Here is a 26,467-nt window from a genome sequence, read left to right as displayed (position 1 = left end):
TTTAAATCATGTAAAGGGACAAGTATGTGCAACAAAAGGATTACTGTCATAGGCTGGTTCGCGTAAACGTTGGTTATGGCTTCTTGAAGCATCAAATCTGTGCATCTGAAATCGATAACTGTTTACTATTCGCATACCTAACATGGACTGGTGACTGAACAAGAGAACTTGGTTTTCCATATAAGCTTAAGTCGTCTCATCAATCTTCTCCTCAGGAATTTTGATGATGTATTTTAGCTTAGGTTAGGAACTAATATTCTGACTTAGCATGTGAAATGGAAATTATTGTAAAATGATGGTTCATAGAAAATATGGCACCAAATGTTTTTTTTTGTACACCCAACTCAAACTTTTGCTGTCAGATATTTTCCTTAATGAATTCATAATATATATAGCAATAATCTTACTTGTCTACCATCAGTTGCACCAAAATATCCAGCAGCACAGGGTGAGCAAGTATCAGCGAATGAATTTCGTTGAGATCCATCAATTTCATAATATCCCAGAGGACATTTGCTTGGTATAATTGCTCCTACTTCACAATAACTTCCATTAGGACACGGAATAGGTGCAGGCGACCTTTCAGGACAGTAAAAACCACCAGGACACAAAATTTTATCTTTCGTTTCATTGCAGTAATACCCAGCTGAACACCATTGATAAGTCGCCGATCCAGCGGGACAATACATTCCAGAATCACAAGCTACGCCAGTCACCGCTGAATCAGAGCAATCGTAACATACCGTGGTGGCATTGGGGCAGTAAAAACCAGCAGGACATGGATAGCACTGATCAATGGAAGCAGCCCCGACATCGCTCCTATAAGTACCCGGTATACATGGAATTGGCTCCAAAACTGATGTAATGTTAGGAACACCACCTGTACCAACTGGACAATAGTGACCCACTGGACACGGATATTGTGTAGGGTCAACAGTACCGTCATTTGAGCACCAGTATCCTGCAGTACAGGCATCACATTCCCCTGAATTTGTTGCTTTTGTTTTGTTGGAATAAGTTCCCTTCGGACATGGAGTCATAGGGACACTGCCTGGACAGTAATGTCCAGGCTCACAGTCTAAGGGGATCGTGCTATTCGCGCATGTATATCCAGCAGGACATAAAGTACAGTTGTTTTTCGTGCTTGCACCTATGTTACTGATCACAAGACCTTCTGGACAAGTGAAAGGATCGATTGTTCCCTCTAGGCAATAATATCCAAAAGGACAAGGAGATCCCATCTCTGGTGAACTTCCATCTGGTGTGGGAGTTGGATTTCCACTGATGCAATAATATCCAGCAGCACATGGTCCTGTGTTTAAAATAAAAATAGTTATCAGTTAAGATAAAACAGATACTATGATTAAGTCTGAGCATATTCACCAATATAAAAGGGGTTCAGTATAATCTCAATTTTGGTATGAAGTCAGTTCTCAATATATCTTCAACGGGTTTGTTTTATTTTAATCAGATTATTTGAGTGTATACAGATGTATACATACATACTCTTTGAATACACCTGTAGGGACCAACAAACTATATATATATAGCATAAATTTCGTTTGCAATTTAAAAGTTTTTAGTAATTTAGGTCAGGAACTGATGTTATTTGCTACGTGTACAATTAGATTTTACTGATTTCATTCAACAAGCTGCAGTCGAGACAAATGCCCCAGTCTGCAGGACAATTTTAGATATATCATGTCCATGGTAATATTTCCATCTGGTGTGAAATAAACAATCGTATAACAAACCTCAATTTAAGCAAAATTGTAAAAACATGTACCAGTATATTTAGCAATTGATAGAAACCTCAAAATGGATCAAATTTCTGGATAGTAGCCTACCTGTGACGTTACCATGAGTACAATAAGATCCAGTTATACATTGATTACAGTCATCTGGAGATTGTAGTGCTGAAGCATTTCCATATGTACCATTTGGACATAAAATTGGGCCGCTCACATCAGCAGGGCAGTAACTTCCAATTGGGCATTCTTGAGGAATAATTGTGCTTTCCAGGCAATAAAAACCCATTTCACATCCAAGGCATGCAGAAGATTGTTTATTAGGTTGATATGTACCAGGTGTACAAGGGGTTGGATTTGAGGTCCCGTTGATACAGAAATGACCCTCTGGACATTGATATTCTGACGGTTCTGCGGTTGAAATATTAGCATTGGCGGGGCAGTAGTATCCGGCATGACAATCTCCTGTCTCAGTTGATGCAGCAGGACCCTCACAATATTTCGAAGCACTACATGACACACAATCAGAAAGAGAAGTCCCTCTAGTGGTAGTTCGCATTGTACCTGGTGGACACTCCATCGCAGCTCTAGTACCTAATTAGAAGCAGTACCGTAGTTGATATAAATTTGATGACACAGAACACACAGAACAAGCAGATTATAGAACTGAAACACACACGGGTATATCTATCTATTAATATCTAAATTTAAGAAATTTTATAAAAAATATTTACATGGCTTTCACTCTGAACAAGGCTCTGTACAAGCAGCCACTTCTAGGAAAAGAGATACTCTAGCTTGGAAGAACTGGAATCTTTCATGTTTGGCATTGCAACTTAAGTTATTACATCCGGGGTGAGGTGGGGGGCACAGGATTTTAAATTAAAATTATAGTCAAATCCAATATTTTAACCAGTAGCCACAGCGCCAACAAAATATGCAAGTAATTGACCATGTAATAAAATGCCATAAAAAAAAACTCCTTAGCAATTAAGGAACGAGACTTGAATTTTTTTGCAAGGCTTCTGATTTGATGCTCCGAATAAATCATCACTGATACATACAAACCTAATATGTAGGAAAACACTGAAATCATTTCAGTTTGGAACACATTCGACCAAATTACAAAATTTGAACCCTCTTAAAAAGGTAAGTGACCAAATAGCCACAGACTAAATCTCCATATATTCTTTACTGAATCCTCAATTCTAAATTCAGAACATTTTTTTTACCTTGAGGGCAATAATAACCAGCAGGACAAAATCCGTTTGTACCATCATTAGGTGTGCTACTCGTTGCTCCTTCAACACATAAATAACCAGCTGTACATAGTTTCGATGATGGATCAGTAAGAGCAAGTTCATCACAGTATCTGAAAAACATTGCAAAAAGAAGGGAATAAAGACATGTCGCAATTTTGATAGACTTCAAAAGTACTTTAAATCTGAATAATGGTTTGCAGCCTTTATTTAATCAACATTTAAGAATGTACATGGGATATCTTTTACATTGAACCTATGATGAAAAAACAGAACTGAACCATTTAGAATTCAAATCACACAACGTACAACTTTTTTTTTTATAGAAACAATGTATGGTGATTTAAACTTGACAAGGGTCTAAGAATGCAGCCGCAAATATAGCCCATAATTCTGGCGCAAAACTTCGAATTCATTCATCAAACATTATGCCAAGCATCTCCAAAAATAAAACCTTGAATTAGAAATCAGAATCCCAAATATGCTGCAAAAAGCTCAAACCCAATAACTGACCATATGCACTTGGTTTGTTACGAACAAATGTGGATACAACAACCCATTTTGAGAATTTTAGAACCAATCGATTTTCATGAATTCGTTTGTTGATTCTAGTTCTCAAATGAAAATGCTAAAATTATAGACTATTGGGTATGGCACCAGGGTTGTGTGTCAGGTTTAGAGTTTCGTATGTGCAAGTGCAAGCACCCAAATATTAACCAGTTATACCTCAGTTCTGCTTTAGTACAGTTTTAATGTCATTTTTCACTGGAAAAATGTGAAGTGCCAGTCGTCTATATTATTAGGCTATGTTGGTAAGTGCTTTTCATTAGGATATAAATAAAATTTAATCCTAAATGTGATACAATGAACCCCCAGATTCAATGCTTCTATACAGTCCAAATTTTCTTACCTTCCTGATGGACATGGAATACATTTTGATGCTGCATCTAATCCCGTCTGATTTGAAAATGTTCCTGATCCACATTGTCCGAGATTCTTAGCAGTTTTTGCAACACAAAAATATCCTTCAGGACAAATCAAAGGTGTTGACATTCCAGTATCAGGACAATAAAATCCAGCATCACAATCTTTACATACGCTTTGTCTCGTCTCCGATTGGTAGGTACCTTCCTCACAAGCAATTTCTTTTACAACCCCAGCCGGACACCTATGACCAACTGGACATTCATAACCAGTGGTGTTGTCAACAGGGTTTGAGACAGATGCTCCACCGATACAAACGAAGCCAGGATCACAGTTATTCGTAACACCAGTAACTGAAGACTCCTCTGTACAATACTTCCCAGCAGCGCATGCTTTACAATCCTCTACTTTTTTGTTGTTTGTAGTTTCGGAAATTGTACCAGCTGGACAAACCTCAGGAGAAGAGCTTCCTTCTATACAGAATGAGCCTTTCGGACAATCATGTTGAGTGCTTGTCACTGCACCACCATCACAATAATACCCTGCGTCACAAAAACCATCTCCTGTTCCTTCTGTCTGTCCTGGGTTGTAACAATAATATCTCGGAAGACAATCCAGACAATCAGATGCTGAAGTTCTTCCCGTTTCATTATTATATTTTCCAGCTGGACATAGGTATTCATTTTCTGCCTTAGTTTCTATAGGACAGTAACTACCGACTGGACATAATGTCGGGGTATCCACAGGCATTAAAGGACTTGTTGGACAGTAATATCCCGCCGGACAAGACTGACAATCGCTTTGCTTTGTTAAATTTTGAAAGAATCCTGTATTACATGGTATAGGTGCAGCGGGATCGCCAGATGGACATTTATAACCAGGTTGACATTCATTGGAAGAGTTTGTGTCTGATATAGAACCTTCTGGACAATAATACCCTGGTGCACAAGGTCCATTTACTGTGCTACGACCAACAGAGTTACAATAACTCCCTGCAGGACAAGCAAAGCAGTTTGCAATAGATTCACCTCTTACGTCTGGTCGGTATGTACCTATAGGACATGGCATGGGTGATGGAGTGGCCTCTTCACAATAAAATCCCTGAAAACAAGAAACATGTTACAAATATAAAGAATGGAAAACTGTTTATAGACCTGATTTATAGGCCGCAAGCCTATAAATCCTCCATTGATTTGAGCAGCTGCAACATTTAGATAGGCTATATTTTTTATTGTATTGGCATGGTAAATTTTCAATACACATCCAATTGATTTATTTTTTATTTTTTTTACTAATAGTATTTGCATATATTTTTTCTAAATACTGTTTTTGCTACTAACCCTATGTGGGAGAAGACAAAAATATGGGTAAAAAAATAAATTGGTGTTGTATTATATGGAACCTAAAATATTGACTTGCTCTTAAAAATATACCACCATCAGTGCTAAAAGTTCCCATTAGCACGCAAAATTTATTGGTTTGTGATTAATAGATTTTATTTCGAAAATTAAATAAAATGTCACTATTATAAACTTTTAACTGAATTTACCAGCATGAAAGATCACTTAAAACTGCAAACAAACAATCAATAGACAAACCTTTGCATATTATAACCAAGGCATACTCAATATCTTAAAATTCCCATGTATGTGCATTCATGCATTCCTTATAAATAAATTCTTGTAACCTTTACATACCTTGGGACAATCTTCTTGATCAGCAGTACTTGAACCGTTTGGACAATAAAACCCAGGAAGACATTTACCCGAAACCTGATCAAGACTCGGACTTTCGCAATAATATCCAGCTGGACAAATCATGTGATCTGTAGTCCCTTGCGGACAATAATACTGAATTTCACATGGGGTTCCATCTTGGGGTGTTTTTGCCCCACCGGTACAATACCATCTAGCATCACACAAATTTGGTTCAGGATCAATTGTCCCAGTGCCAGGACAGTAGCGCCCACGAGGACAAGACAGACAATCTGATTTTTGTGTTTGTGTTGTCTTGTTATTGTAGGTACCAGCTTCACAAGCATACTGAGTTGCAAATTCTGTTCCTTGTGGACAGTAGTGGCCTGCAAAAAAAAGTTTTATATAACTATTAGCTGGAGTTATACCTATCCTTGTGGGGATTTTCATTGAGATGAAATGACTTGATCATGTGGCGAACCACAGCCTCTGTTCTAGTTACCAGTTCATGTCGGGTATTGGAATAGAAAACCAGTCAGTTGTTTCAAGTTTATGGACTTTATGTGGAAAGAGCCGTAACCGACCAGCAGTTACGTGAACCACCCTACGACGGTGAGAAGTCGATACTACTCTAAATGATTTAAGAGTCTTGCTGCACACTAACAAAAATATATTTTCGTAAATGTTTCATCTGTCTAAAATAGAACTCCTTCAGACAAACATATTTGAATATAATAGAAATAAATTTGTGTCAGTGTGAAGCAAGACTACTGAAACACATACATTGCTTCGTATCAGAACATTTTGTAATCTAGAATTTTTGAAAAGTCAAATTAATTACCATAAGTCAAATCAATTTTAAAGGTAATGTTATACAAGTTTTTATATGACCAAAAATATTGTCAAATTTAATGAAAACTGTTATGTTAAGGTAGAGAAGGCAACTTTTAAGTCTGTTATCAAATGAAATACAAATTTCCCCTGCTCAAAACAAAACTTTGACATGTTGAAACATTACTTATTCATGTACTGCTGCAAGCTGACAAACAAAATAGTGGAACACACATAGTACATACCAAGTGGACATATATTCGGCAGATATTGTGCTGTTGCATTCACGCAGTAATAACCAGGAGGACAAGGTAAGCAAGCTGATTTTCCTGGTTCATCAATATATGTTCCAGGTGCACAAGGCTAAAGAGAAAAATAGAGAATTTGCATCTTGTTTAATGTTAAAAGCAATTCATTATAGCACATGATGTTCCACATTATTAATCTGAACAAGGTTTTGGACAAGCCGCTAACTAATGCATATGAACCTGCTATTTTTTGTAAAAAAACTAAAAATATTTTCGATTCCATATAGACTTGGGTATGAATCTGTCTATCTGTTGAATTTGCCATGCAGCCATTTTGTAAAAAAGGTAGAAATATCCTGAAAACAACTTTGGGAAAAAAGTGAATCGCACACATATAAAGTAATAATGCATAGTCTTAACTATACTATTGATAGAAATCAATCCATTAAAGCACTCCATGATGCCACCTTGATCCATGACCCTTGGTTAAAATGAATAATTGAAGTGTATTCAAGAATTGCATAAAGCATACCTCAGGTGCTGAACTGCCAGCTTCACAAAAGAATCCGGCAGGGCAAATGTTTCCTATACTTGGATAGGGTGAACCAAATGTGATATTGCATACACCATCCAAGTTAACAGGCTGATTTGTCCATACTCCAGTTTCACAGTAGTATCCTGCAGCACAATCTCCAGATGTTGTAGTTTTTGCTGTTCCTTCGCAGAATTTTGATGAATCACACGCTTTACAATCAGACACTTTCTGTCCGCCAGGTGTTGGTAAATAGGTTCCCGTCGGACATGGTTTATAGTCAGAACCTAGAAAAAAAAAAAAAAAGTAAAATATGATGGCATAGTGGTTAAAAAGTTGGCATTGCAGGTTACACAACTTGAGTTCAGATCCCATGCCCCCAACCTCACTCATTAAATAATAAATTGGTTACGCTATGCCAAACTGGAAAGACTATGATACTTTCAGAAATAGTAACTTAATGCAGTGGATGATAGGAGATTATTTCGAGTTGATCAAAAAAGTGAAAGTATAAAAATGTTTGCTCCTTTACTACTTAAAATACTATGCTTTTTTTTTATTGTATATTAATACTGTAAATTAGTACTATTGAAAAAAGGTTTTTGAAATGCAGTTAAGTGTGAAATGGTACCTCACTCCGAACATATCTATAACTGAACTATAATCTATAACTCTCGTCAAGTTTATATGAAGTAAGTTCAAATTTGCTATAAAGAAACAAACCTCATAAAATATTTTTACCTGTGCCTTCCGGACAATAATACCCTTGCGGACAATCTACCAATAATGAACTGCCATCTCCTGATACAATGTTACTAGTCAAACAATAAGAGCCAGCAGGACATGGAACACAGTTTGATGATCCAGGTGATGGTGCATACAATCCATCACCACATGCCTGTGGTTCTGAAGATTGTACTGGACAATACATACCAATAGGACAAGTTATTTGCGTGGCTGAACTGCTTCCATTTGGACAGTAATATCCTGAATAAAATACATGAGATTAAATCAGAGGTTGATATAAGAAAAAACTTGAAACTTTTCCAGCTGTATTACCCAATTGACTGTAAGCTCTTATCCAATTTTTATCAGTGTACCATCTGAACAAAAAAATTTTATGCAAGAAAATTTTTTCATAAAACTTCAGCCCTTAGTGGTTTACTAATCGTACCAAGTTGAACTTTTTAAATATACTCTTTTGACACAGAAAAGTATAAGCGAAAGTTTTTTCCAACAACACCCAGTTCCCTAGCTGTTTATTACTTATCGATCTTAAGATCGGTAAGTATATTGATAGGTATTTGTCTGTATGTCTGTCTGTGTGTCTGTGTGTGTGTCTGTTAGATGAACGCGATATCTGGCGAACGCGCTGTTGAATCTGCTCCAAATTTTGCATGTGCATGCATCTTACCTTGGACCAGAAGCCTATAGATTTTGGGTTAATTATGTCGTATAATTAGCGAGTTATTAACTAATTACCGATCTAAGATCGATAAGTCTTCGATCTCCGACCGATATTCTCGTCTATCTATTTTTCAAATTTTATTACAGGAACTTGATTCCTATGATCGTTGTATTCGCAGTTATAACTTGTTTTGCCTAAAAAACTTGGACAATGAAAGAGTTTGTTGAAATGAAAGAGTTTATATATAATTTATCAATCCGGTACTATCTAGTTCAAGGACACATGCGGATCCGAATTAGAGTAGAAAAGGAAAATAGACTTGCAATTCAATTCACATTATCCTAGTACCCTGAAAATGAAATAAGATGCAATAATTTTTTACCATACCTTGCTGACATTGTCCTGTAACATTAGTTTGACCTGTAGTATCACAATAAAATCCTTCTAAACATTCCAAACATTCAGATTGGGCTTTTAAGCCTTCAGCATTGGAAAATGTTGAAACCGAACAATCCGTAGGTGTGCTACTTTTTGCAGGACAATATGATCCAGGTGGACAACGCATCTAAACATCAATTTATTGCATTTTACACCTGTATGAAACAACTAAGTATGAAGATTCCTTCTACCAAAGTGTGTTTAGCAAATAGTGATTCCCATTGTAAAGACTGAAGCAAACTCAAAAAAATTCTTCAAATCAGGAATACATTGCAGCCGAAGAGTCGACAAATCAAAGTCACCTTAAGTTAAAGTAATGCAATCGTTGTCAATGGTGCTTGACAAAAGTAATATTTATAATATTATTTACCTCTTGTGCATTGCTTGATCCTGTAGGACAATAAAACCCTGCTTCACAATCACCTGCAACTGATGTTAAATTTGTTGCATCACAATAGAACCTTGCAGTACAATTAGTGCATTCTGACGCATCCATCAAACGTGGAGTGTTACTGAAATAATTGATATGATACCATAAAAAATCCCATTCGCAGAATCAAAATATCTGCACAAGACCTTAGAACTTTACAGTGATCTTTCGTCAGAAATATAGGATTTTTTTCGTCCATCTTTGTATATGACATTTTATATGTCTTTGGCTCCGATTAAATTACAATTTGTACAATCAGCACTACTACTAAGTAAAAGGCTGATATATTTGGAAGCGCCACTTTAGGCATATCTATTTTTGTCTTGTAGGGACACTGATAGTGAATGAGTGAGAGTTGACAGCGAACCAAATTGCATAAATCCTGTATTTACTGTAGTCCAAATTGAATCTTTCGAATTTTTTTTATCATGATTCATATATACATACTAAAATTTTCATATACAGTTCTCAACAAGCAGCAATATGAAAATTAATTTATTATTAGATTGGGCAATATGTGAAGCTAATTCAAATCACTAACCTGAAGGTTCCGATTGGACATCCGATAGGTTCCGCAACTCCACCAGGACAATAAGATCCAGGTGGACATTCGTTTGCTAATTCTGTCGATAAGTTTGGAGCCACTGAATCTGCTGAAGATCTGTTAACACACAGAATAAAAAATGCAGGAATTTTCGTGTCAAAAACGAAAAATTTACAAATTCTCAATTCCAAATATTGGTGAAAGGTAAGAATGCTACCAAACAAGAACAGATAATAGTAATATGAAAAAAAAACGTTTTTTGTATATAACGACTATTCATGATTTTCAAACAAGGCCCTATGAAAGAATCCCATGAAATCAATACAAATAAGCAAAATGCTAGAAATTTTGAGTGAACTAGTGGGAGTGGAATTGGAATCGGAGATTGTAACTTGCGATGCCAACAAAACTAAGTCTAACATTTTAACCGCTAAGACATAGCTTTGTACAAATAATATCATAACCATACTGCAGTGAAACAATACTATCAAGATAGCTGTAAATATATATACCTGCAATAATATCCAGGATTACATTTCCTATATGGATATGTCAGACCAGTTTCATCACATGCATACGTTCCTAGGCATTTGATGCAACCTGATTCAGTTTGTAAACCTGTTCCGTTGTAGAAAGTGCCTGAAAAAAAATGATTTGTCAAAATAGTCAAGAGAGTATTCGGCACTAAGCTGCAAATTTGAAATAAAGCAACACTGAATGGAAGTTTGGTTGTTTCTGAAAAAATGGGGAAATGCAAATAACATCTTTTTGCAGTAATTATTCGATCCTCAGATATTTTTTGTGACAAGTTATCTCAGATTCAATAATTTATACTTGATTGTTGATTATGGATCAAATTTCTTGACAACCTTTAAATCTGTTGACATCAGCTTTATAGTGCTTGAAGATAGAAGAGGTCACTTGTACGGAAAACTTTTCTTACAAGGTTAATATGTAATATCAAATTTTGCTGTTTTTTAATCAAGTTTTGGGCACACCTTTCCATTACAGCAGCGTTTACACATGTATTTATATTTACCGAGTATATAATTGAAAGGAATAAAATTTAATTTAAAAATATGATGATTTTACGTAACATTTTCACAAATTTCTCTATACAGTGCCATATATAGTGTTTTAAACAAAATTTAAGCCACAAGTTATTAGATTTTCAAGTAAAATGTTATCAATTCTTCATTACAGAATTTCTTGTCATCAGATTTAAAATGAGAATAAAATTTTCTGCTTAGTCTACAATACCTTTAGGACATGGGAATTCCTCAGCATACTTTGTACCATTCAGACAATAGTGACCTTCTGGACATTTAACAGCACATGGACTGACCACTGGACCAAATGTTGCATTACACACACAACCTGCTGGACATAGTTTGCAATCTGGTTGTCCCAGTTCATCTTGATAAAAACCTGATGTACATGGGTTTGGTAGATCTGAGCCTTCGGGGCAAGAATGACCTCTCGGACATGGTGTTGAGATTGGATCTATTTGTATGTCTCCTCCTGGACAGTAATAACCAGCAGCACAAGGCCCAAATGGAGCTAAAAGCCCAGTATTATTGCAGTATTGACCAGCAGTACAATTGGTGCAATCAGAAGCACTTCCTAATCCTTTTGCATTGCTGAAAGTCCCTATAAAACAATCTTCTGGGTATTCTGTACCACGAACGCAAAATTGTCCTTCTGGGCATGGATACCCTGTTGAATCAGTTCCATCTGGTGTAGGAGACACTGAATGTAACACACAATAGAATCCAGCGCTACAAAATCCTTCTGGTTCAGGTAATTTTGATTTTGAGCAAAACTTTCCAACTGGACATGAATGGGGTGAGCTTGCCCCAGCTGGACAATAGTACCCCGGTCCACATTCTCCGCCAACTGTCGGATCAGTGGGGTCAGGCACAGTATTATTTGATATACAATAGTATCCTTCCGAACAATTTCCATCTGTTGATGACATTCCCATTATGCTGCAATAATGGCCTGGGAGACAGGGAGTGCATGCGTCTGATGATTCAGATTGGTTGTTTGGATTAAATGTCCCAGCCGGGCAAGGAAATTTCTTTTCAGTATCAGTATTTGCTGGGCAGTAATGACCAGATGGACATGGTTTATCTATATATGTTTCGCTTTGTGGTGGACAATAATATCCAGCTTTGCAACTCTTACAAATCGCTGCACCTAAAGTATCGCTATATGTCCCACCATCACATGCTCGAGGCGTGATTGACCCTTTTGGACAATGGAATCCGAGAGGACAAATTCCACCCCAACCAGTGTTTTCTTCACCAGGGCAAGTACAATTATCACCAATAACAGTTCCGTTTGTTGGTTTCCTTTGATTAACTCCAGAAGTGCAAAAATAACCTGCAAAAATAATGAAAAACAATCAAAATTGATAGTTGATAATTTTTTCTACCTGGCTAAACATATCATATAAAAAATGAACTAGACAGTTAAATCTATCAGACCTAATTATTTTTCATACCTTAAATGGTGGCTTCAATAAAAACTTGCTACACTTGAATTACAGTCCAAATTTAAATTCACCATACCTTCATCACACTCTGCATTTGGTGCAGTGAGTACAGTTCCATCACAAAAATATCCCGCTTCACAATCTAAACATTCAGCACTTGCAGATAATCCAGTTTCATTGCTGTATTTACCAGGTGGACAAGGTTGCCAGTTATTGCCTAAAAGTGTAACAATTTAGTCAAAAACAAAAATCATGTAGCCTACCCATTTATAAACATTTCACAATAATCCTTTTTTAATCTAGAAGGATTGGATAACATGAAAGTGAAAGTGATATAATGAAGACAAATAGGCAAATGCTCAAAAAAAATTTAAAATCATCATTTAGGTTTAATTATCAATAGAATTAGCTCAAGCAAGATAATTTGCACTCGCTTGAAACTAAATGAAATTCATCTCCAAGTTATGGAAATGTCAAAAGCTTGAAGCTATATAGATTAACTCTTTTGTTCCGTATAACGAATATATTCGTACTACCATCCTTGGTCATAATATTTATTTTCGGACTATTTTACGTTTATGTTCATGTTTTGTGAAGTATTCCGCACTAACTAAAATCATTTTAGGCATCCAACTTGGATCTGTGCTTGATCTGTCAACATTTTTTTTTTGTAAATTTTTTATTTTACTTCTAAGTGAATTTTATTTGTGTAGGTATTTCAAAGCTTAGAGATACACGAAAGTATTTGTCATTACTTCAAAAATAAGTCATTTGAACGAGCGGGAAACAATTTCGCGCACATAATAAACAAACAAAGATTCCAGACAACTATCGTGGACATGCTCTCACATATCATTGACTGGTTTTTCTGCAAAGGTGACATAACGCTCTTTCAGAAGAGCGCTGGGAATTTTGTTTCTTTGTAACACGTGTTCATCGAAGCGATAAGAGTGTGAAACGTTCTCTCAAAATTTTTTGAAATTTCTCTCTTCTTACCGGCGTAGGGTCGAACGGTTTGCGCCTACGTCATTTGGGCGCGTTTTAGTAGGAAGACGCAAAAATAAGCTTTTTAAAGAGATATTGGGGGTGTTCCTCGTACGTTTGGTTAACTCGTCATTACATATTATAAAATGGTACAAAAAGTCGATTGTATACAGCGGAAAAAAGGGTTGGTTAAGGGTGATGGTGAACTAGAACAAAGCAATATTATTACATTTGGATGGAGTGAAGTTCAAGAGTTGAAAACTTTTGGTTCATGGGTGCGATGGCCATTAGGCGTTAAACTTAACTATGTGACATCGTAGGCGAAAATGAGGGATTCAAATCCCATTCTCCCCATTTCACCCGGCCTGATAAGGTGGGTAATGCCGGTCATCTAAACTAGTGTGGCTGCTTGTGCAGAGACTTCCTTAGGGTGGAAAGCATATAAATATGTCATACAAGAAAAGCAGTCAGTAGAGATGTTCAACTTTTGATTGCGTGTCGACTTCACAAAATTCGGACAATAGCAAACTCTACCTGTTCCATTCGGGCAAAAATATCCAGCAGGACAAGGTTGTATATTAGAAAGGTCATTCGCATCAACTGGTAGACAATAGAAACCACCTAAACATTCATCACATGAAGATCGTCCTGCAAAAAATGTGAGTTTTAGTGAAGCCCAGTTATGCAAATTTACTCACCAGAAAGAAGACAAGTTTAAGCTAAGCAAAGAGTTATTATTTTGAAACTAAACTCAGACAAAATTCAGCTATGAAAAGATAAACTATGCTCAGTTAAACAAAATTCTTATACAGAACGCCTCAAAGAAGTAACTCCAAAAATTTTGTAACTGCTTCCACAAAAATGAAAAATTTCATTCAACACTTGAACTTCATTTTGTGTATGATTTTATAAAGAAGTTTCAGTAATCAAGGATGCTTTTCACAACAGTTATGTTCTTTCTAGAATAGGTTCCAAATGAACTGGGTTCTCTCGTTGAGTCACCTTGTAGGATTCCATGAGTAAACCAGTGCGTCCATGGAAGAACACTTAAATGTAGTAGGTCAAATAGGTCCCAGAAAAATATATCAAATCCTATATCCTATGATATAGCAATGAAGTTCATTTAAAATAATAGACTCTAAAGCTAAAGTGTTCATTATTTTTCATTTTTGGTGAATCATACCTTCAGAGTTAGTATAAGTTCCTTCCAAGCATTGTTGATAAATTGCACTTCCATTTGGACAATGAACTCCATACGGGCAAATGTTATCGAAAGATCCACTTTGACCTTCTAAGCAATAAAATCCCCCCATACAAGGATCTGTAACACTCGTCTGAGCAGATCGTGGGCAATAAAACCCAGCTGAAAATAATATTATTTCCTTGATTATCTTGGAGATTTCTGAATGTATATATTAGTTAAACTAGTGCTTTATTTAAATCTTCATTTGAGAACATTTAATATCAGAACTTTGTTCATTTTTGTGTAGTCCAATGTTGGCCAGGTTGGGGAAAAATTTAAGAAATATTGAAAAAAAGGAACTTCTTGAATTATAAATAGATTTGGTGCTATATTACCTATTTTGTGAAAATAAGGAATCTTTATATTTAGTAAAAAACACAATAAAATGTATATGCAAATATATTTATACAATAGATAGAAGGATTTCGTTGAGAAGGGGCATTTACCATTTGAAAATTTGTGACATCATGATAGGAGGTCCTATTTTTTATTTCAAAAAATGGAAATATTCATTGTGACATCATATCAAATTTCCACAAATACATTTTGATGTAAGTGTGCTTAAACATAAATATATGAATAATGAATATAACATTCAACAATATATGTACCCATCAATAGCCTAGGTCTACACTATCTAGTAAATTTCAAGTATTTTTATGAAGAATAAAACCATACCTGTAGGAAGATAACATAAATCAACTACAGTAAAACTCCTACAGTATTATTACAGTAGAACATTTTGGTACAAATAATCATTAGAGACACTTTTTTCAAGAATTTAAGAATCACAAAGATTTTATTCCTCTTTTTCATTTTTTTTACCTGAGCAAGGGGTGCAATTTGTTCTCATTGTCAAACCAGTTTTATCACTCCATGTTCCTGCAGGACAAGGTTGGGGACCTCCTGCACCTGACTCACAAAAATATCCTGCTTCACAGAGAACTTGGGTTTGATTGCCTGATCCAGATGGACAATAATAACCTAGAAAAATGAAAGTATATATAGAAAATAGCTGGGATAGATAAAAAATGAAAAGCAACAAAATGACTTATTAACAAAATCTTATTACATAAAAGTAATACCTAATCTGAAAAAAAATATCATCAAAACAAAAATACACAAATTTATATTAAAAGATATATAAGTTCAATGAGTTGATTTATTTAGCATTGCAAGACAGTATATTATTTGTCTAAAAGTAAATTCATAAAAATATATCAATTTAATCTCAAAGCTTATTTCAATTTTTTTTTCATCTTCAATATGAAAATGTTAGCACAATGACCTAGTGCAGTAGTTTTCAACCTTTTCAGTGGAGCAGAACCCCGATGAAACATTCAATAACACTCAAGAAACCTCTGTTCAATAGTTTAATTCCTCATGCAAAAAAATAACATTCAAGAAACATCATCTAAAAATTACATTCAGATTCATTTCAGCTCACTCAATATTTAACATGTATTACCTTCTTTACAAGGAAATCCATCAGTTGTCATATTTTCAAATGGACAATAATTTCCTTCAGTACACGGCAGACATGCTGATGAATTAGTGGAACCAGTCTCTGGGTTGTAGGTACCGATACTGCATGGATAAGGTGATGTTGTTCCTTTCTCGCAATAATGACCTGATAAAGTTAATTCAATGATATTTTCTATATCGTGAACTCAAAATTTTGTACAACTTTTTGTTGAATGGCCCTGGTCAATCCAATGTTATTAAACCACATCCCATTAAAACCGTAATAACGAAAAAAAGGTATGCCAGATGGAAAGATAATAGTAGAATATAATACTTAAAAATAGATAAGTTTACACAAGATGGTTTGAGTTAAAAGTTTGATTTTCAGTTGATTTGTGAGCTGCTTAAAAAAAAATTCTTTTCATAATTATAATTATAAAAATCCTATTGTATCCTAAACCCTATCTGATTAATATAAATTTTCCAAATATCTAACATACTTTAACTACTAAAATATATTTGCTAGGAATTTGTTACTGAATGAAGTTATAATATACCTGGTGGGCATGGCCCTCTTTCATCTGCAAACTGAATGGGTGCTGATGAACTGGAACCTGATTTACAATAAAATCCTGGATCACAATCACCAGTTGGTGAAGGAAGTCCAGGTATCTCACAGAATCTGAAATGATGACATTTGATTTGAAAAAGTTTTATCGAATTAATCATTTTTGAGGGCCCAGTAGTTGTGGCCTCTTGATGCCCAATATATCTTTACCTCAACTAAGAACAGCTGGAGAAACGAGACAAGTGTGATATAGTGATAAGGGTGTGCTGTAAGGCAAAGGGAGACGTCTCACAAGTGATACACTGTTCAACTGTCACCATACAGAACCTGGTCATCTTAGTGCATTTACCATTCCATGGTATTGATATAAAAACACTACCCCATAAGAATCCTAAATTTCATGTGATTTATTCAACCAAACAAAAATATCAAAAGCTTTCAGAAAGATAGGGACACATAGGCTATTTTATCAAATAAATAAAGATAATCAATTGCAAATCATACTTTCCACCAGTGCATTCAAAGCATGATGTTTGTGCTATTCCTCCAGTTGTATCTCGATATGTTCCTGCGGGACAAGCAAACTCCTTAGCTCGTGTTGTACCATTAGGACAAAAATGTCCTTCAGGACAGATGGAAGATGCATTGTAAATAACAACAGGAGCCATTGTATTATCACAGTAATATCCTTCCAAGCACTGAAAAGTTAATATTGGTTCTTGGTAAACATGAAGTATTGACAAACTGTGACAAACTTTATCCTTATTTTATCAAGTTGATTTTTTAAGGATGTATGACATTTAAGGATATATAGTTTAAATTCATTTTGACAATTCAGGGTTTTGTAACATTCAATGCTATTTGGTTAGCATCCTGCAACTGATTAATGTAGAAAAATATTCTTATACATGCACTGCAAATTATTTTCTCTCCGCATAGCTTATGCATAGATCACTCTACGGCAGTGCTTCTCAACCTTTTTCCCATCACAGCCCTTATTAGTTAACTATTTTGTGCTCCCCTGCCACCTCTTCTTGTACTATCTCAAATATTTTGAAAAAAAGGATAAGGGGAAACAGATATAAAAGTAAACTTTAGTTAGCTGAGCATTGCAACGTATTTGTAAACAGAGGTCACAGATGACAAATTCATATTGAGTTATGATTAAATCATGACAAAATCGTAAAATATTTCTCTAGCCAGGTTTTAAAACAGCTTAGATATAGTTAAGGAAAACATACAAATACGAATCAAATGTAACAAATATATAATACAAATTATACAAAATTATGATGCTTATAATTAATATTAGGTTAGTTGTGCCAGGCCATGGGAAGAGAGTTCATAGTAGCAATATTATCTAATTGACATACAACGGAAGTGGCTTTACTACAAAGTGTCCTTCATATAAATTCAAGATGATAATGCTTACTGTTTTACAAGTTGATTGAGCTTCTTCATCTTGATAATATCCAGAATCACATCTGACTGGTTCTATAGATCCTTGCACACACATATGACCAACAGGACATTTATATGCAGATGGTGTTGGAGATATAATATCTCGAGTTGTTCCAGTGCAATAATACCCAGGATCACATAATGCTAGAAATGAAATATATTATAAATAGACAAAATAAAGTTACTTTAGCATCACAAAACTGCGAGTTAAAATAATGACGACTAACATTGACATTGAAAAAACGTTGTAAAAGGTGGCAAAGACAAATATTTCTTGGTGCTCCCGAAGTATGCGAACCAAGATGGCGGACATCGGAACGTAACATGGGTAACAGGTTAGGGTTAGGCGATAATTTTTTTCCAATTTTCCTTATTTTAGTCCTATTATCAGTTCGAAGACTAGCCAAGAGCCTCCCGTAGTATTTATACCTAAAATTATGGCCTAACCCTAACCTAGTACACATATTACATTCCGATGTCCGCCATCTTGGTTCGCATACTTCGGGAGCCCCTATTTCTTTGTTTAGCAGTATTCAAAACCTGTTTGCTTGATTAGCCAAATTCCAAGAAACAGTGTCTTCTTTTACAGAGTGTTGTTCCGAGTGAAGGTGTAAAATGTGGCATAAAAAAGTAGTGATTTTATGGTAATTTATTAGATATTTGATATATGAAAAATTAAATTCGAACAACTACCTATATTTTAAATATAGGATTATGTTATTGCAAAAAGTTTGACAAAATTACATACAAAACGTCAAATTTACCTGTTGGTGTTTCTGATCTTGGGTCTTCACAATAATAACGAGGATCGCATGTAAAACAATCAGCTTCTGATTTACCATTCGTAACATTTCGATAAGTACCTGATGGACAATCATATGGCAACCCACTTCCTTGTGGACAATACTGTCCCTTCGGACAATCACCGCCTGTAACAAAACAGTAATAAAATTCAACTTTAAAATTAGCCAAAATTCTGTTTGAAAGGTTTACAATGACAAGAATAGGGATGGGCAAAATTGCATAATTTTATCAAATTGAATAATTTGAATATATTTAACAAATACCAAACATTCAAATACTACATAATTTTACCGAGTTAGATCTATTAGGTTAGCACATTGAATAAGTTTTCATTGCAGTTATCTTACTTCTTCCTTTTAATCTACATTTTTGGGTGCTTTGTTTTTATGTTGTACATATATAGATTAAAAAAAACATTGTAGTCTACTATATCCTACTAGATATTTTTACAACTAAGATCCTGAAATTCACAAATCATACCTGCACTACTTCCATTAGCATATGAAGATCCAGCAGTACAGTAATATCCAGCATCACATTCAGCAGTTACATTTGAAAGTTGAGGTGTGTCGCAGAAATGCCTGTTTCAAAAAAATATGAAAGCATTGCTCAAATATGTAGACATGAGGGAATAATGATTACTATAATTTCATCAAAATTCCATTCAAATGTTCAAAATAATTTAGTAGGTGTCATATGAAAAAGTGTACTGGATGTGTAGTGTACCATAAAACTGGAGGTAAAATATCAAGATACGTAGGCTGCCAAAAGTGAAAAAATTAAATTACTTTTTAGCTATTATTTCAATCTTTGAGTACTGAAAATAGTAAATTGAAACAATAACTAAAAGGAAAAGCAATAAATCGGCTCAATTATATGGCAAGGGCATTCACAACACTTAGCACCAATCACGTAGATGTTAGGATAGGATTTACATATGTTTCCATGGTATTGGTCCATGTCAGGTATGCGATTAGTTATTCAGTTATATGTTTCAGATTCTTGGCTTGATGGCTTAAGGAAGCCTTAACCGAAAAGTGGTTATGTGAACCACCCTACAGCGGCGAGGAGTCCAGCAAACCTCTTGGTAAGGTATGTTGGCAAGCGTATTCCTAACGCTTAGCACGATGCGCCACAGTGCCTAGTCTAGAAGCCATGTTGGTTATTAGGCTACAAAATTCTTACCCAGCTAAGCAAGTGAATGGTTCACTTGATCCTTCTGGACAAAAAGAACCAGGTTGACAAATGTTGGCTGTACCACTAGATGAACCTTCTGGACAGAAATGACCAGGTGGACAGGAAAGAGTTGGAGTTTCAGTTCCTGGGTTAGGACAATACATTCCACCTGAAATAGATTGAAATCAAATAATTTAGTTTTTATATATTATTAAAAAAGGAATATAAAGACTCAAACAAACAAGATACAAATGAGAATATCGGACGGAGACCGAAGACTTATCGATCGAAAGTTAGGGGATTCCCCAAAACAGAAACCGTGGTTTCGATTCATCCGCTCTTACTCCATAGCGACACCATGTGTCCCATCACTAATTAATTAAGAACTCGCTAATTATACGACATAATTCATCCAAAATCAATAGGCTTCTGGTCCGAGATATGATGAATGCACATGCAAAATTTGGAGCAGATTCAACCTCGCTTTCGTGAGATATCGCGTGCATCTAACAGACAAACAAACAGGCAAATACTTATCAACATATTACCGATCAAGATCGATAAGTAATACGATATAAAGTACCATAGAGCAGCAGTTCTCAACCTCTTTTAGTTTGCGGAATGGTAAAATGTCAAAAGTATTTTTGCGGACCGGAGAACCTCAAAAATCAGGCCAAAATGTCAAAAACACAAAAATTATTGAAGGAATGTAATTATAATTATACCAATTTAAAAGTAAATTGAGCATAAAAACATATTCTAAAAAAAACATTTTATCATGGAAATTCTATTTTTCACACCGTAATTTTGATTTCTATCAAATTAACAAAATAACTGACTCACCTGTGCATAACACACAATCACTTTCTTTAGATTTTGTTGTTGCATTGTTATATTTTCCAGCAGGACAAGGATTTTTCATAGGAGTGTCAGTTCCCAGCAAACAATAATGGCCAACAGGACATGGAAACATTGTATAATCTGATGTTCCAACCTCACAATAATATCCTGAAATAAAATTGACAATAAAAAAAAATTACTCAGATATGTATGTCATATTTTTAACTAGTCAATGAGATGTCTATATTTGACTTTGTAAGGCAGAGACCTCTGGTTAAAAATCTAGTATGTCTATTGCTCATCTCGAGATCCTCAACTCACAGAAAAAGAGAGGTGCTGAAATTTACTCAAAGCATCTCACTCTCCTCGAAATATAGATTGATCTCTGATCAAAGTAACAGATGATCACTAAATTGCCAAGAGCTACTGAGATTACAAATCATATTAGTCTGAAATTGTTCATTAGTAAATGCCGATTGACACGAGCCACGAGTTCTCCTTATAATTGTGACATGTATGTAGCCTTGTCCCAAAGTGAAATTGTCAAGGGTTACATAAAAACTTTGGTACTCCCGTAGTGTGTGTACCAGGTTAGGGTTAGGCCATAATTTTATTCCGATTCTCCTTATTTTAGTTCTATTACGAGTTCGGCAACTGTCTGTGTTAGCCAAGGGAATATACCCCCTGCCTATAAGTTTCAGTCCCCTTTCACAACTTGATGTTAAGTAGGCGAACAAAATTAGTTACAGTAATCATTTAGCAAAATATCAAAACAAATTATTATCTTCACAAACCTTCAGGACAAGGATCACAGATGCTTGAACCATTTGCAATTGAATAATTCCCAGCAGGACAAAGTTTGGGAAAAGTAGATCCTTTTTCACAATAAGATCCAGGTGGACATTTCCCACCATATCCTTCTTGTACACCATCATAACACCAATCAAGAACTGTTGACGAATTTGAACCGTCAGGTTCCGACCTGTCCATCCCAGACACACAGAAATATCCTGGTGCGCAAAGGTCTGTAAAAAAAACAAGAATCGATTTAAACAAAGAATATAGCACTGCAACACAATAATATGAAAAACCACAGCTCTTGTTCAGTTACCGATACATGTTTGATTTCAGAATAGTTATTCAGTTATTCTTCTTTAGATGTTTCAATTTGATAGCGGAGGAAGCCATCATCGTAAAATGTTAGATGAAATGCTCCAGAAATCCACTCACATTTAAAAACACTCTCAAAGTGAACATCCAAAATATTGCAATAAAATGTATAAAGAACTTTTCTAGGATCAAAGGTCCAGGAAATAATCTCAAACAAAAACAATCTCAAAATATGCATATAAAGTTTAGCAATGATAAAAAGAAAAAAGATATTCATAGGATCAAGGATAAAAAAAATATCCATCATTGACTGCGTTACCTGTCCAAGTAGATAATCCAGGTGATTCACAATATTTTCCTCCAGGACAAGGCTGACATTGGCTTATATTTACTCGATTGATATCAGGATTAAAGGTTCCACGAGGACATTCCATTGGACTTGTGCTTGTTCCAGCAGGACAGTAGTGACCAACAGGACATGCTTGTATCCCTGAAGCAGATGTACATGTCCATCCTTCTGGACATGGTGGACAATATGTTGCCATGTCCCAATCCACCTATAGATTCATTCGAGTTGAAATATGTGTCAGGATTTTATGTACTGAACATGATATTAGTTCATTTAATGCTTATCTTCAGAATGATAGTCAACTTTATTTCATTTTCTCAAAGTTCAATATAAATTTATATATAGATTTGTAACTAGAAGATTCACATTTATCTCTCTTCAGTGTAACAAAAGTAATTTTCCTTGTGGTAATAAAAGCTTTTAGTTTTCCTAATGCGTTGCTTCACAGCCATTGTTTGTGGGCTATGCTGTGGGTGGACCTGGAACCGTTTAGAAACCATGAACTGATGCGCTTATGATTTTAACAGATCTTCTGCCACCTTGATGATTACCTTCAAATAAGTGTCTAACAATGTTACTTCAAGTTATATATCCGGTGAAGAAGAAACATGTGTGTTTAGCCTATTTAATTTGCAATATATAAAATACAACAAAAATTCATCTTTTTGGCCAAATTTATTCTACAGCAAAATTATATATTGATCATTATACAAAGATGTGCGGAGGAGCATAGTGGTTAAAGCCTTGACTTCACTATGAAGGCATCACAGGTTAAAATCTAGGAGTAAAATCCAAGAGTGTAATAAATTGGATAGGCAATGCTGAACCGGGAAGATTCCAGTTTTTCCAAACTATAGTAGCCACATATCTAGTGGCAGCTGCTTTTGCAGAGCCTTTTCGAAGCAAAGACATACTCAGTATATAAAAGGATCAATTGGATCATAGATACATTGCAGCATCACTTTGAGGTTTTATCAACATGGATGCATACATTTATATTACATATTGAAAACAATCAATTTACTTACATATGTACCATCTTCACATTGTTTCGGAGCAGACGATCCATTTGGACAATGAAAACCGGGCCCACAATAGGTTGAAGGTGTTGCATTCACACTTCCTTCGTTGCAATAAAATCCACCGGCACAATCTCCTTTTGGTTCAGTTAGACCTGTTTCATCACAGTATTTACCAGCTGTACAAATTGTACACTCAGACTCTGATTTTCTTCGAGTTACATTCGAATATGTTCCTTAAATTTAAGAAAAACTTGGTAAAAATTTTGTTTCTAACATGGTTCTCAAAAGTTTCTCACTACTTGAGTAACTTATGCCAACTTGAGCGCAAACTTGAGTATTAGCTCGCAGTAAAACGAATATAGGCATAGTTTTACTTCTACATTGCTATTTAGTAAATTTTCATTAACATCATATATCATACAAGTGTCTACTTGTATGGATTCTTATGTAGAACGCAAGGCACCATAAAAATATGAAAATTTACTATAAAATATGGGGTCATTCATGATATTGCAATATTTGGTTTACGTATACCGGTACTTTTAACTTGAATTGTTGTGATTAAACTGTGGTATTTCAACTCCACTTGAATTTGGACTTGATCAATCAATACACTCATTAATTTAGGATTTTGAGTTTTTGTTCATACAAATCCAATCAAAGCGTAGCGTTGGTTACGGTTTTCTTCACCAAGTCCATACATCTGAAATGAATAACTGGTCAACTAATCCCACACCCGACATGTCTATCCTATGATTTCTGGCTTTAAGATTAATGAAAGTAATTAATGAAAACCTATTGGGCAGTCTTCAGGTGATATTGTTCCTTCCAAACAATATTTTCCCATTGGACAATCTTCTTGTTGAGGACTTGTAGAATTGAGTGGACAAAAATATCCTGCATTACATGGGCCAGATGTTGTTGTCATGTTGTATTCTGCACAATATTGACCTGGAATTGAAATGAATATACGTAAGTTATATAGCATATTTAATATGGTTGTTAGTGTTTTTTCTAAATTGATGATAAAAAAAGTTGGTGAATTGATTTAACAATAAGTTTAAATATACTACCTAAGCAAGACAAACTCTGCACCAGTCACTGGTCAGTGTCAGTGATTTGGTTGAAATAATGTGATTTGCTCAAGCACTGCAGTTATGTAAACTTCCCTATTATGCGCCCATTTTTCCAACCACAATAACATTACAGATAAAACTAGGCAATTTACTGGCATTTACGATGTCACAATAATATTTAAAAGAGTTTCTTATATGTTAGGTTGGGTTAGGGTTAAAAAAATTCTCATAAATGGGAAAACCTTGAAAGCAAGGAATGATATGTATCAATAAACTGTTTATGAACAAATCTAAAGAACGTTTTTCCACACAAAATGATCATGACAGAAATATTGAGAAACCAGAGCAACACAACTTGTTTGAAGAGAAAAGCCTGATGGCAATGGTCAAAGGGGTTTCTTAGTCGTTTATGCTTTATGTTTACACACAAATCGATTTATCGCAAATTAGCTGCAAAATGATTGGCATAGCTTTGGATTTAGTTTGTTTGGACAGCCAAATTAGGCCATACATCCTTATCCTAACAGTATAACATATAATCCTCACCAATTACACATCCTTGACATTGATCTTCAGAACTTCTTTTGCCAACATAATCAAATGTTCCTGGTGGACATGGTTCTGGTGTTGAAGTACCAGATGGACAATAAAAACCGGTTGGACATTCCCCTGTAGTAGAAGTTTCATTTGGAGTAGCTGATGTTGAACCACTCTCACAGAAATACCTGAATTTAAACATGGAAATATACCAACAAGTTTGGTACTCAGAACATTATGTTGTTGATGCTGCAGAGTCAGGGAAAATTCACATTTGACACCACAAATTGAAAACATATCAACACTGACTTTGGATACAGACTCCAGGTTAACGAAAATTTTGACTTCAAAATTCCAGCTCAGTACTCTTGAGAAAATCAAATTTTAATAATAAAAACTTAGGCAGTTGTAAGTCCTCTATGATAGACAGTAAGAATGCTCAGTCAACATAATTTTTTTAAATTTTTGCAGAAAATTTTAATTTTGCTCATCACCATTAAAGTCTGAAACTTCAATTCATACTCTCGAATCCGAGAAATTCCGTTTTATTAATGTTTTATAAAAAATTTATTCTACATCAGTTTATTATATTCAGAATCAAAGTCCAATGTTTTTACAAACATAAATGATATTATATTTCTCTCACCATTTTAGTACCAGCTTGCAATATTGTCTTTAATGCAATTTTCTTCAATATGCGATTTTATGAAAGAAACTACATATTTATTAACTTTATTTCATTTGAGAATAGTTACTTGTTTGCTTATAAACCATGCAATAAATTAATGAGTAACGATTAGAAATTTCAATGAATGACATACCCTCCATCACACAACAAAGTAGGTTCATCCAATCCATAACCAGGACAATAATGTCCACCTCTACATGTAATACATTCACTTAATACTTTGGCTTCTGTTCTGTTATTGAATGTACCAGGTGGACATGGATTTTCATGGTAAAAAGCTGTTCCTTGCGGACAAAAGTACCCTGTAAATAACATGATAATTTTGACGACTCTCACAAAAAATAGTTTTAAGCTTGTATACTTGATTACTAAAAACAGCATTGCATCTTGTTAGAAAGAAGATAATGACGGATATTTTTATAGGTTTGAATTTGTGAATTGGTATCATAAAATACTCATTGCGTCTCAAAATAAGCAAATGAAGTCTGGCAAAAAATATTATAGAATAAAAATTATCAAGAAATATTTGAAAGTGACATACCGTAAAAATAATCAAAATCATATTACATTCCCTATTTCGTATTCCACCATA

General features: G+C 34.9%; 1 protein-coding gene across 1 annotated transcript in view; it reads right to left on the bottom strand.

The window, feature by feature from the left end:
* LOC120335318 (uncharacterized) overlaps nt 1-26,467 on the bottom strand; it is a 98,921-nt gene that overhangs the window by 36,964 nt on the left and 35,490 nt on the right. Inside the window, exons 43-73 of the mRNA XM_039402809.2 lie at nt 26,009-26,177; nt 25,197-25,375; nt 24,370-24,525; nt 23,581-23,807; nt 22,523-22,760; nt 21,888-22,118; nt 21,097-21,261; nt 20,263-20,422; nt 19,558-19,658; nt 19,038-19,202; nt 18,245-18,417; nt 17,317-17,510; nt 16,802-16,926; nt 16,249-16,410; nt 15,606-15,764; nt 14,721-14,900; nt 14,072-14,185; nt 12,630-12,770; nt 11,317-12,441; nt 10,569-10,695; nt 10,054-10,173; nt 9,453-9,594; nt 9,032-9,209; nt 7,978-8,223; nt 7,237-7,523; nt 6,702-6,819; nt 5,629-6,011; nt 3,918-5,032; nt 2,981-3,120; nt 1,848-2,342; nt 408-1,312 (exon numbers count right to left, since the gene is read on the bottom strand). Coding sequence (XP_039258743.2) covers nt 408-1,312; nt 1,848-2,342; nt 2,981-3,120; nt 3,918-5,032; nt 5,629-6,011; nt 6,702-6,819; nt 7,237-7,523; nt 7,978-8,223; nt 9,032-9,209; nt 9,453-9,594; nt 10,054-10,173; nt 10,569-10,695; nt 11,317-12,441; nt 12,630-12,770; nt 14,072-14,185; nt 14,721-14,900; nt 15,606-15,764; nt 16,249-16,410; nt 16,802-16,926; nt 17,317-17,510; nt 18,245-18,417; nt 19,038-19,202; nt 19,558-19,658; nt 20,263-20,422; nt 21,097-21,261; nt 21,888-22,118; nt 22,523-22,760; nt 23,581-23,807; nt 24,370-24,525; nt 25,197-25,375; nt 26,009-26,177 — 8,420 coding nt within the window. The remainder of the gene's footprint in view (nt 1-407; nt 1,313-1,847; nt 2,343-2,980; nt 3,121-3,917; nt 5,033-5,628; nt 6,012-6,701; nt 6,820-7,236; nt 7,524-7,977; nt 8,224-9,031; nt 9,210-9,452; nt 9,595-10,053; nt 10,174-10,568; nt 10,696-11,316; nt 12,442-12,629; nt 12,771-14,071; nt 14,186-14,720; nt 14,901-15,605; nt 15,765-16,248; nt 16,411-16,801; nt 16,927-17,316; nt 17,511-18,244; nt 18,418-19,037; nt 19,203-19,557; nt 19,659-20,262; nt 20,423-21,096; nt 21,262-21,887; nt 22,119-22,522; nt 22,761-23,580; nt 23,808-24,369; nt 24,526-25,196; nt 25,376-26,008; nt 26,178-26,467) is intronic.

Source organism: Styela clava, chromosome 2 (assembly GCF_964204865.1).
Source record: "Styela clava chromosome 2, kaStyClav1.hap1.2, whole genome shotgun sequence".
In the NCBI taxonomy this organism is placed as follows: Eukaryota; Metazoa; Chordata; class Ascidiacea; order Stolidobranchia; family Styelidae; genus Styela; species Styela clava.
The sequence above is the reverse complement of the archived record's forward strand: the minus strand, read 5'-3'. Positions and strand labels throughout refer to the sequence as shown.